At 43.8% G+C, this 12,110-nt stretch overlaps 1 protein-coding gene and 1 non-coding gene across 10 annotated transcripts in view; both read left to right on the top strand.

The window, feature by feature from the left end:
* ago4 (argonaute RISC component 4) overlaps positions 1-12,110 on the top strand; it is a 34,837-nt gene that overhangs the window by 18,635 nt on the left and 4,092 nt on the right. For 3 of the 9 annotated variants that reach the window (XM_042310327.1, XM_024396059.2, XM_042310326.1), the window contains exons 10-16: positions 165-293; positions 7,520-7,653; positions 7,961-8,145; positions 8,501-8,660; positions 9,723-10,038; positions 10,601-10,735; positions 11,186-11,487. In XM_042310327.1, coding sequence (XP_042166261.1) covers positions 165-293; positions 7,520-7,653; positions 7,961-8,145; positions 8,501-8,660; positions 9,723-10,038; positions 10,601-10,735; positions 11,186-11,487 — 1,361 coding nt within the window. Of the gene's footprint in view, positions 1-164; positions 327-7,504; positions 7,654-7,960; positions 8,146-8,500; positions 8,661-9,722; positions 10,039-10,600; positions 10,736-11,185; positions 11,488-12,110 lie in introns of all 9 variants that reach the window. The other 6 variants (XM_042310320.1, XM_042310322.1, XM_024396058.2 and 3 more) reach the window with 3 other exon arrangements.
* LOC112230045 lies at positions 9,379-9,462 on the top strand. Its single transcript, XR_002950262.1, has one exon. It is a non-coding gene; the product is annotated as a small nucleolar RNA SNORD35 (small nucleolar RNA).

Below are 12,110 nucleotides of genomic sequence, written 5' to 3'. Positions count from 1 at the left end.
AATTGATGATCTGGTATTGGTAACGGTCGATTGCAGTAGGAATCTAAATGATAGATTCAACAACAACAAGAAAAATACTTCAGACACTAGCAGGAAGCAATGTCTTCTCTGCCTGCCTAACCCCTTTCTTCCTTTCACACCACCTTTCCTCACGCCTCCCCCAGGTCAAAAGCAACAGCATGGTCGGCGGTCCCGACCCCTACCTGAAGGAGTTTGGCATTGTGGTGCACAACGACATGACCGAGGTGACAGGCCGAGTCCTCCCAGCGCCCATGCTGCAGTATGGGGGCCGGGTGAGTACCGACACTGGGCGGGACTGTGGCAGGGTGAGTACTGGGGCACTGGGCTGGGTCAATGTTTCATGGGAGGGATGGGCCATACGTGTGTGTGTGAATGAAAAGGGTGAGGGGACTACTCAAGGGGAGGAGGATGAGACTTCATGCCACACAGCACATTTCAATTCAATAACCCTTACTGAAAAAAACTGTCTTCTGGCAAACAGTTGTTATACCTTTGGCCAATTTGCCGCAAGTAGGCACCAAGCTTGTATTTTCACATGCAAACAGTTGCAACTTGTGAATTTTTTTGGCAAACAATTCTAGGAACTACAGAATTTACATGAGCCAAGTGATAACTGAGCAATATCTTTCACCCAATGCAAGTTTAAATTATAATTAACACAATTTAAATACATTTAAAGAACTAAATCAAAACCAGGTCAGAACTATTGCCTTTTTGAGTGAACTTTGGAGATTGCTGCTCTGTGGAAGTCCTTCATCCAAGCTTGCTGAATGCATGAACTGAAACAATCAAACACAAAAACAAAATTAGGACACACAAAAAAATGATTACTGAAAACATTTTCTATTTTGGCATCTTAAGGTAGACTCAGAGGCTAATGGTTTGGCTTTGGAAAAACTGGGTCGGCTGTGACAATTGGCTTGATGTTGCAATGCTTCTCAACAAAGTTTCTGCCTTGTATAAATGCTATAAGAAGAAACATTGTAACTAGCATAAACTGGGATTTATGCCTACTAAATCTACCATTAAATGTGTGGCCAACTGTTCCTCGATTTACATTTTTTTTTTTTATTATTATTATTTTTTTCTCCAGCCAAGCCTCAATACAACCAATTAAAACGAATCAATGAATTATGATATTCAATCTAGACCGGGGACTTCATCATTTAAGAGACAGTTGTCTCTTCTCCCTGACTCAGGTGTGTATAAGACTTGGGTGGAAGATAAGCAACAAAAGCAGTTCATATTATTTGTCCAAAATGAATTATTGCCTTGAAGAAGTCTTGACCTGGTGCACACATACATTGAGTCTACAAAACATGAAGAGCGTTCCAAATATTAATTGGGGCACGGACTCCACAAGGTGTTGAAAGTGTTGACTCCAACATGGGCCAGCAAGTTGGCTGGATGTCCTTTGGGTGGTGGACCATTCTTGATACACACGGTAAACTGTTGAGTGTGAAAAACCCAGCAGCGTTGCAGTTCCTGACACAAACCGGTGCTCCTGGCACCTGCTACCATACCCCGTTCAAAGGCACTTCAATATTTTGTCTTACCAATTCACCCACCGAATGGCACACATACACAATCCATTTCTCAATTGTCTTGAGGCTTAAAAATCCTTATTTAACCTGCCTCAACCCTTTCACTCTATCCCATAAAACATGACACTGCTAACTAGGCATCAATTAGCTAGCACTTTTCACGTTTATTAGGAAGGTTAATGAAGTTGGACTCATTCCAGACCACTTTGGTAGGTAGCTTGGTTTCCATTTTCCAGCAGATTTTCCTAATCCCCTTGATTGGTTGTCAACGGTTACTGGTCTTGGAACTCATGTGTTCCCCAGAAACGGCTTCTGGTGAACTGTTTGCAACTAGCAGCAACACATATTGTTGCCACAGGTTTGCCACTGATTCAAATAGAATCTTGAGAGAATTGTTGTCCAGAAAATAAAAACAACTCTGGCTAACTGTTTGCCAATAGTGGCAATAAATATTATTATTGCCAGAGGTTTGCTGCGGATTACCACTAGTGGCAAACATTTGCAAACTTCTGGCAACATTTTGTGGCACACTATTTAGTTTGCCTCAAATTTGCCACCAACTTCCATGAAGTTGCCGCAAGAAATTCCTTCCAACATCCCTCAAGGGCATTTATTATTGCATATTGTGTGTGTGGTACCAGTCATAAGTTTGGACATACAGGTGAAGTCGGAAGTTTACATATACCTTAGCCAAATACATTCAAACTCAGTTTTTCACAATTCCTGACATTCAATCCTAGTAAAAATTCCCTGTTTTTTTAGGTCCGTTAGGATCACCACTTTATTTTAATAATGTGAAATGTCAGAATAATAGTAGAGATTTATTTCCGCTTTTATTTATTTCATCACATTCCCAGTGGGTCAGAAGTTTACATGCACTCAATTCGCATTTGGTAGCATTGCCTTTAAATTGTTTAACCTGGGTCAAACGTTTCGGGTAGCCTTCCACAAGCTTCCCACAATAAGTTGGGTGAATTTTGGCTCATTCCTCCTGACAGAGCTGGTGTAACTGAGTCAGGTTTGTAGGCCTCCTTGCTCGCACACGCTTTTTCAGTTATGCCCACAAATTTTCTATAGGATTTAAGTCACTGCTTTGTGATGGCCACATATTTTGACTTTGTTGTCCTTAAGCCATTTTGCCACAACTTTGGAAGTATGCTTGGGGTCATTGTCCATTTGGAATACCCATTTGCGACCAAGCTTTAACTTCCTGACTGATGTCTTGAGATGTTGCTTCAATATATCCACACAATTTCCCTACCTCATGATGCCATCTATTTTGTGAAGTGCACCAGTCCCTCCTGCAGTAAAGCACCCCCACACCATGATGCTGCCACCCCCATGCTTCACGGTTGGGATGGTGTTCTTTGGCTTGCAAGCCTCCCCCTTTTTCCTCCAAAGACAACAATGGTCATTATGGCCAAACAGTTATATTTATAAAAGTATGATCTTTGTCCCCATGTGCAGTTACAAACTGTAGTCTGGATTTTATTATAGCGTTTTTGGAGCAGTGGCTTTTTCCTTGCTGAGCGGCATTTCAGGTTATGTCGATATAGGACTCGTTTTACTGTGGATATAAATACTTTTGTACCCGTTTCCTCCAGCATCTTCACAAGGTTCTTTGCTGTTGTTCTGGGATTGATTTGCACTTTTTGCACAAAAGTAAGTATCTCTAGGAGACAGAACGCATCACCTTCCTGAGTTGTGTGACAGCTGCGTGGTCCGATGGTGTTTATACTTGCGTACTATTGTTTGAACAGATGAACGTGGAACCTTCAGGCATTTGGAAATTGCTCCCAAGGATGAACCAGACTTGTGGAGGTCTACAATTTGTTTTCTAAGGTCTTGGCTGATTTCTTTTGATTTTCCCATGATGTCAAGCAAAGAGGCACTGAGTTTGAAGGTAGGCCTTGACATACAGTGGGGCAAAAAAGTATTTAGTCAGCCACCAATTGTGCAAGTTCTCCCACTTAAAAAGATGAGAAGCCTGTAATTTTCATCATAGGTACACTTCAACTATGACAGAAAAAATGAGAAAAAAAAAATCCATAAAATCACATTGTAGGATTTTTAATGAATTTATTTGCAAATTTATGGTGGAAAATAAGTATTTGGTCAAATAACAAAAGTTTATCTCAATACTTTGTTATATACCCTTTGTTGGCAATGACAGAGGTCAAATGTTTTCTGTAAGTCTTCACAAGGTTTTCACACACTGTTGCTGGTATTTTTGCCAATTCCTCCATGCAGATCTCCTCTAGAGCAGTGATGTTTTGGGGCTGTTGCAAGGCAACACGGACTTTCAACTCCCTCCAAAGATTTTCTATGGGGTTGAGATCTGGAGACTGGCTAGGCCACTCCGGGACCTTGAAATGCTTCTTACGAAGCCACTCCTTCGTTGCCCGGGCAGTGTGTTTGGGATCATTGTCATGCTGAAAGACCCAGCCACGTTTCATCTTCAATGTCCTTGCTGATGGAAGGAGGTTTTCACTCAAAATCTCACGATATATGGCCCCATTCATTCTTTCCTTTACACGGATCAATCGTCCTGGTCCCTTTGCAGAAAAACAGCCCCAAAGCATGATGTTTCCACCCCATGCTTCACAGTAGGTATTCTTTGTCCTCCAAACACGACGAGTTGAGTTTTTACCAAAAAGTTCTGGTTTCACCAAAATATAACTTTTTGGTAAAAACTCAACTCGTTGTGTTTGGAGGACAAAGAATGCGGAGTTGCATCCAAAGAACACCATACCTACTGTGAAGCACGGCGTAGGAAACACATTGTTCAGGGGCAGAATGACAGATTTTTACCTTGTCAGCTCGGGGATTCGATCTAGCAACCTTTCGGTTACTGCTCTAGCCACTAGGCTACCTGCCGCCCCCTTTGTCGTCACCCTTTGCCTTGATGACAGCTTTGCACATTCTTGGCATTCTCTCAACCAGCTTCACGAGGTAGTCACCTGGAATGCATTTCAATTAACATTTCAATTAATTATTTCCTTTTTAATACTTTTGAGCCAATCAGTTGTGTTGTGACAAGGTAGGGGTGGTATACAGACGGTAGCTCTATTTGGTAAAGGTCCATATTATAGCAAAAACAGCTCAAATAAGCAAAGAGAATGACAGTCCATCATTGCTTTAAGACATGAAGGTCAGTCAACACAGAACATTTCCACATTTTAAACCTTCAAGTGCAGTCTCAAAAACCATCAAGCGCTATGATGAAACTGGCTCTCATGAGGACCGCCACAGGAAAGGAAGACACGAAATACACGAGCACTGGACATTCGACCGGTGGAAATCTGCCCTTTGGTATGAGTCCAAATTTTTGGTTCCGATCTCCGTGTCTTTGTGAGACTCTGAGTACGTGAACGGATGATCTCCATGTGTGGTTCCCACCGTGAAGCATGGAGGAGGTGTGATAGTTTGGGGGTGTTTTGCTGGTGACACTGTCGTGAATTATTTAGAATTCAAGGCACACTTAACCAGCATGGCTACCACAGCATTCTGCAGCGATACGCAACAGGACAATGACCCAACACACTTCTAGGCTGTGTAAAAGGCTATTTGACAAAGAAGAAGAGTGATGGAGTGCTGCATCAGATGACCTGACCTACACAATCACCCGACCTCAACCCAATTGAGATGGTTTGGAATGAGTTGAACCGCAGAATGAAGGAAAATCAGTCAACAAGTGCTCAGCATATGAGGGAAATCCAAGACTGTTGAAAAAGCATTCCATGTTAAGCTGGTTGGGAGAATGCTAAGAGTGTGCAAAGCTGTCAAGGCTATTTGACAGCTTTGCTGTGGCTATTTGAAGAATCTAAAATATATTTCGATTTCTTACTATTTTCTACATTGTAAAATAAAAACCCTTGAAAGAGTGTGTGTCAAGACTTTTGACTGGTGCTGTGTGTGTGTGCGTTTGTTATATGTACCGTAATTGCTGGACTATTAAGCGCACCTGAATATAAACCGCACCCACTGAATTTAAAAATATGTATTTTGTACATAAATAAGCCGCACGTGTCTATAAGCCGCAGGTGCCTACCGGTACATTGAAACAAATGAACTTGGTCACTATCTTCCTCCTCCTGTGCACTGAAACCACTGAAGTCATCTCCTTCGGTGTCAGAGTTGTATATCCTCAGAATTGCTTCATCCGATGTTGGATCGTTTTCATTGTCGCTCTCGTCACTTTCATCCGGAGGCAAATACCCCGCTGAGCTCATGCTGCCCCTTCAACACGCAGCAGTCCAGCCTTTCGAAACCCGTTGATGATAGTGGATTTTTTGACAATGCTCCATGCTGTCAGGACCCACTGGCAGACTTGACCATAAATTGCTCTTCGCCTGCGGCCGTTTTAGTGAAGGATTTCTCCCCACTTGTCATCCAAGCCTCCCACTGAACAAGGAGTGCCACCTTAAATGCACGATTTACACTGATGTCGAGTGGCTGCAAATACTTTGGGCCATCTGCTTTTCTTCCCTCTGAAAGCTTTTGTTGTCTTTTTGCACGGAGTCAGTTCCTCACGCTGCTGTTTCCAACGTCTTATCATCGACTCATTAAGGCCAAGCTCCCGTGCAGCAGCTCTATTTCCTTTTCCAACAGCCAGATCGATCGCCTTCAACTTGAAAGCTGCATCATATGCATTTCTCCGTGTCTTTGCCATGATGAGGGTGACGAAATGACTACCGTAATCAGAATGATGGGAAGTTTGAGCGCGCTCCATTTACGTCACATTGTGACTGTGCTCACTTTTTTTGGTGGCATGAATCTTGTGAAAGCGGGAAAAATCCATAAATTAGCCGCATCATTGTATAAACAGCGAGGTTCAAAGCGTGGGAATAAAGTAGCGGTTTATAATCCGGAAATTACGGTAGGCTATATACTTGGTTTCTACATAATGAGTTCCATCCAGTCTTTATATAGCGTAATAATGTTTGGTACGGGTAGACCTCTACCACAGACCTTCTTGTAGGCCCCATGTGGACTGTAAAACATTTGGTCACAGAAATGGCTTTAATAGAGATGTACTGACAGTTTTGGCACGGTATTGCTGGTTTCTATGCATTTTATTGGGCCCATTTTACAGTCTCTTCTCGAGTGTTTTGGACTGCTGGGTAATTGAGTCTTCATCCTTTGAAATGTTTTTCTCAATACTTCGTTTGTATGACTGGCACATCTTTCAGCCATTTTAACTGCTATGGCTATGTTGTAGCTCTAATGGGTTCGTGATGAGACAAGTGACTGTCCTTGTGTTTTGTCACCATCACTGTTTTATCATGCTGATGTTTATAACATACAGTATGTTGCTATAATTACTGTGGACATCTGTGATTCAATGCTGGATCGGCACCTCAGTCTTCAGGGCTTTTTCTTTCTTGAGCTGCGCATTTTTATACGTATAGCTTGCTGGAGAATTGCATGTGGATACGGACCCTGAGAGATAGATGTACATCTATCTAAGTTAGCTTTAGTAGGAATGGATTGAATAACACATGGCACCTAGATGTGTATCAGCAAAATTTGTTGTTGATACAACTGGAAGGGTGGTAGCCTCCAGTCTTATCACAGTGTAAAGTATTTGCTCATCTTATATTGTAGTGTCTATTCCATACGTGAACGTTCTGCCCTGTTGAATAAGCTTCCGGTGCGGTCTAGTACGTGGAGGTTTCGCCTGCATGCTTCTTGCAATGGGCTAAACTGTGTAATAGGATCTTACGGTAGAAGTTGCCTCGAACCACAGATCTAGGGTCAGATTCTCCTACCCCCCCCCATCCTAATCACCCCCATTAGTTGTATGTAAAAAGATCTGACCCTGTATCACTGGGAAGGTGCAACTTCTACACGCACCATGTGCGTGGTGCAGGCAGGAAGCTGGGGAGTTGTATCTGCTGTGTCGGCTGGTTAAACCGGGGGGTTCACTAAGAGCGTAGGGACTCTCTCCGCAGAATAAGACCGTGGCCACGCCCAACCAGGGCGTGTGGGACATGCGGGGGAAGCAGTTCTACGCCGGGATCGAGATCAAGGTGTGGGCTGTGGCCTGCTTCGCCCCACAGAAACAGTGCAGAGAGGACCTGCTCAAGTGAGTCATTTGCCCGTCAACATGGGAGACACACCTTCACCCTTTCTCTTTTCCTATTCCCACAAATCTCCATAGCCCAGCTTAGTCTGTGTGGTGATCATTACTCATTTAGGGCCAAATCCAAACTTTTAAGATATGTGGGCTTATCTAAAATATGATGTACATCTCCCATTGATGTATGCATACTACGCAAATATATCTTAAGTTAGGATTTTGACCACAGAATTTCAACTTATTGTTCAACAGTTTGAATGCAGTATTCTGGCTCTAGACTAGATTCCCTGAAGGTTTGTTCATGGTTTTCTAGGAGCTTCACAGACCAGCTGAGGAAGATCTCGAAGGACGCGGGGATGCCCATCCAGGGACAGCCGTGTTTCTGTAAATACGCCCAGGGAGCGGACAGCGTGGAACCCATGTTCAAACACCTGAAGATGTCCTATGTGGGACTGCAGCTCATCGTGGTCATCCTGCCCGGCAAAACCCCTGTCTACGGTAAGAATCATACTACATTAGTTGGGAAATCTATTCTTTATTTGGGGAAATCTATTATGTTGAAAGAAGGGCAAACTAACTTCAACTAGGTTGTCTGTCTCTTCCTACTGTCTTTAAAAAAAAAATGCAATTCCTCTTTTGGATTTGTATAAGATATTTGATCAAATATAATTGGAAGGCTTGAAAATGGTGGTAGGGGAGCAAACCCCCCTCAATTTCCACTAGTGACTTGAGGAACACTAGTTCACTATTCATGCTTAAAATGTTAAGAGAACCAATCTACTAGCTACTCTTGCATTTGAGAATTATTAGAGCTCAATTACTTTTCTGTGTCCCTATGGTCCTGGTGCCACAGCGGAGGTAAAGCGGGTAGGAGACACTCTCCTGGGCATGGCCACTCAGTGTGTCCAAGTGAAGAACGTGGTGAAGACATCCCCCCAAACCCTCTCCAACCTCTGCCTCAAGATCAACGCCAAACTGGGTGGCATCAACAACGTCCTTGTGCCCCATCAGAGGTGGCAACCACACACACGCATACTCATACATGCAATTTTAAAGAGTTACAATTCATATAAGGAAATCAGTTAATTGAAATAAATTCATTAGGCCCTAATCTATGTAATTTCACATGACTGGGCAGGGGTGTGGCCATGGGGAGCCAATCAGAAATGAGTTTTTCTCCACAAAAGGGCTTTATTACAGACAAATACTCCTCAGCACCCCCACCACCCCTCAGATGATCCTGCAGGTGAAGAAGCTGCCTATGGAGGTCCTGGGCTGGTGTGGGTTACAAGTGGTCTGCGGTTGTGAGACTGGTTGGACATGCTGCTAAATTCTCTAAAATGACGTTGGATGCAGCTTATGGTTGATAAATTAACATTAAATTCTCTGGCAACAGCTCTGGTGGACATTCCTGCAGTCAACATGCCAATTGCACGCTTCCTCAACTTGAGACATCTTTTATTGTCCCCAGCACAAGGGGAACCTGCTGTTTTAATCAGCTTCTTCATATCCCACACTTGTCAGGCGGCTGGATTATCTTGGCAAAGGAGAAATGCTCACGAAAAGTGATATAAACAAGCTGTACACAAAATTTGCGAGAAATCGGCTTTTTGTTTGTATGGAAAATGTCAGATTTAAAAAAAATAAATAAAAAAAAGTGTTTTAGCACATGAAACCAACACTTTACATTTTGTGTTTGTTCAATGTCGTATACTCAAGATTGTGTCTCGCTACAAGTGATGTTGTTCTCACGATGGTCTTCCAAGCCTTCATGGCTTTGAAGAAATTGCCTAAAGGCAACACTGATGCAGTACAACTGTGAATAAAACAGCCCACTGCTTAATCATCAATGAAAGCGCAATACACCCACACAACAATCAATTGCCTATCCACATTCTGTTATGTCCATAACATGTCAATCAATTCTCAAATGTATTATGCTGAAGACTTATACCTCTGCTCTAAGAGCAAAGCAACACTCATATATACACACACACACACACGTACGTTTATTTTATTGCCATATCTTTATAAAAAAAAACATGTAAATAATGTAAACTTCTCCCTACCTCCAGACCCTCTGTGTTCCAGCAACCTGTCATCTTCCTGGGGGCGGACGTTACTCACCCTCCAGCCGGCGACGGCAAGAAGCCCTCCATCGCGGCGGTGGTGGGCAGCATGGACGGCCACCCCAGCCGCTACTGTGCCACGGTGCGCGTGCAGACGTCGCGCCAGGACCTGTCCCAGGAGCAGCTGTACAGCCAGGAGGTCATCCAGGACCTGACCAACATGGTGCGTGAGTTGCTGATCCAGTTCTACAAGTCCACACGCTTCAAGCCCACCCGCATCATCTACTACCGCGGTGGCGTGTCCGAGGGCCAAATGAAACAGGTGAGGAGGGGGTGACCAGGAGGGTTTGATGCGTCTCGTTGGTTTTCAAGTTTTGACTCTGTTCTGAATTGACCGTTGAATGACATTGCTTTATGATTTCTCATTGTGAGTCAGTGGCTGCTTATCCCTTTAAAAGGTACGGCCCCTCGCACCCCAGCAAAACCATGGTCTCCTATCAGTGTTGGGCATTGACGGTTCAATACTGACTCAAAGTATATCCAGACGGATCTCCCTCTCCAATTAACCCTGTTTCTACACTATATCTCAAGTTGTAAAGGAAAGATGAGAACAAGTTTGGTCCCTAGTGATTTGTGCCACAGTGCCCTGGATATAGCATCTTACTGTGTTTACACAGGCAGCCCGATTCTGATCTTTTGCTCAATTATTGGTCTTTTGACCAATCGGATCAGATCTTTGGCCAATAATTGGGCAAAATATCAGAATTAGGCTACCTGTGTAAACGCAGCCAACTTTGACTCATCCAGAGAATCATATCAATGCATTTTTCCATGCAATGTGAATCTCACTGTTTCTATGTCTGTGTGGGTGGCTGTGTGTGTAGGTGGCGTGGCCGGAGTTGATAGCTATCAGGAAGGCCTGTATCAGCTTGGAGGAGGACTACCGACCGGGCATCACCTACATCGTGGTTCAGAAACGCCACCACACCCGCCTCTTCTGCTCAGACAAGGCCGAGAGGGTGAGTAGAGACCCATGTAGAGCAGGGGTGTCAACTCACTTCCTGGAGGGCTGTGTCTGTGGTTTTTGAGGGAACTTCCTAAGCAATTACCTTTTCAAATGATCGATCAAGTACATGGGAGGGGCGAGGACACCCAGCCCTCCGGGAATTGACTTTGACATCCCTGATGTAGATGGTGCAATTAACCGCAGGTCTAGGATCAGATTACCCACCTGTAAACCATTTGTGGATGAAACGACATCTGTACCTGGGTTTTGGCAGTGTTTCAATACTTTTTAAATGCATCTCTCAAAACTCCTATCTCCGGAGTAATATCTGAGCTGACATTTCACTAGATTCATGATTTAGACACAGCCGAAGTTACAGACTGGTTGCAGAGCGAGTTAGCCCCTCTTCAGCTTGCACCCCAGCATATCCAATGTCTTTAATCGCAACTATCTCCCCCTACAGGTTGGAAAGAGTGGCAACGTCCCAGCCGGAACCACGGTGGACAGCACAATCACCCACCCCTCCGAGTTTGACTTCTACCTGTGCAGCCATGCTGGGATCCAGGGCACCAGCCGGCCCTCCCACTACCACGTCCTGTGGGACGACAACTGCTTCACGGCCGACGAGCTCCAGCTGCTCACCTACCAGCTGTGCCACACCTACGTCCGCTGCACCCGCTCAGTCTCCATCCCCGCGCCAGCCTACTACGCCCGGCTGGTGGCTTTCCGCGCCCGCTACCACCTGGTGGACAAAGATCACGACAGGTACTGAGGAAAGTGGCAAGGCACAAGTTCTGAATACTGAGGGATATCACAGATATACAGTGCCCTCTGTAGTTATTGGGACCGTTTTCTTTTGGCTCTGTACTTCAGCACTTCGGATTTGGAATGATACAATGACTGAGGTTAAAGTGCAGACTGTCTGCTTTAATTTGAGGTTCTATTCAATCCATATCGGGTGAACCATTTAGAAATTACACCATTTTTTCTATGTAGTCCCCCCCATTTTAGGAGACCAAAAGTACTGGGACAAACTCAACAAATTTGTTGGCTGCACTTGCTGTTTGTTTTTGGTTATGTTTCAGAGTATTTTGTGCCCAATATAAATGAATGGTAAATGTATTAATCAATTTGGAGTCACTTTTATTGTAAATAACAATATATAATACATTTCTAAACACTTCTACATTAATGTGGATTCTACCATGATTACGGATAATCCTGAATGAATCGTGAATAATGATGCGTGAGAAAGTTAGACACACAAATATCATACCCCAAAAATGCTAACCTCCCTTTATTGTAATGGTGAAAGGTTAGCATGTCTTGGGGGTATGATGTTTGTGTGTCTATCTTTCTCACGCATCATTATTCACGAATCATTCAGG

Source organism: Oncorhynchus tshawytscha, linkage group LG31, assembly GCF_018296145.1.
Source record: "Oncorhynchus tshawytscha isolate Ot180627B linkage group LG31, Otsh_v2.0, whole genome shotgun sequence".
Classification (NCBI taxonomy): domain Eukaryota; kingdom Metazoa; phylum Chordata; class Actinopteri; order Salmoniformes; family Salmonidae; genus Oncorhynchus; species Oncorhynchus tshawytscha.
Note: the sequence above shows the minus strand (reverse complement) of the source record. Positions and strands in the feature narration are given on the sequence as shown.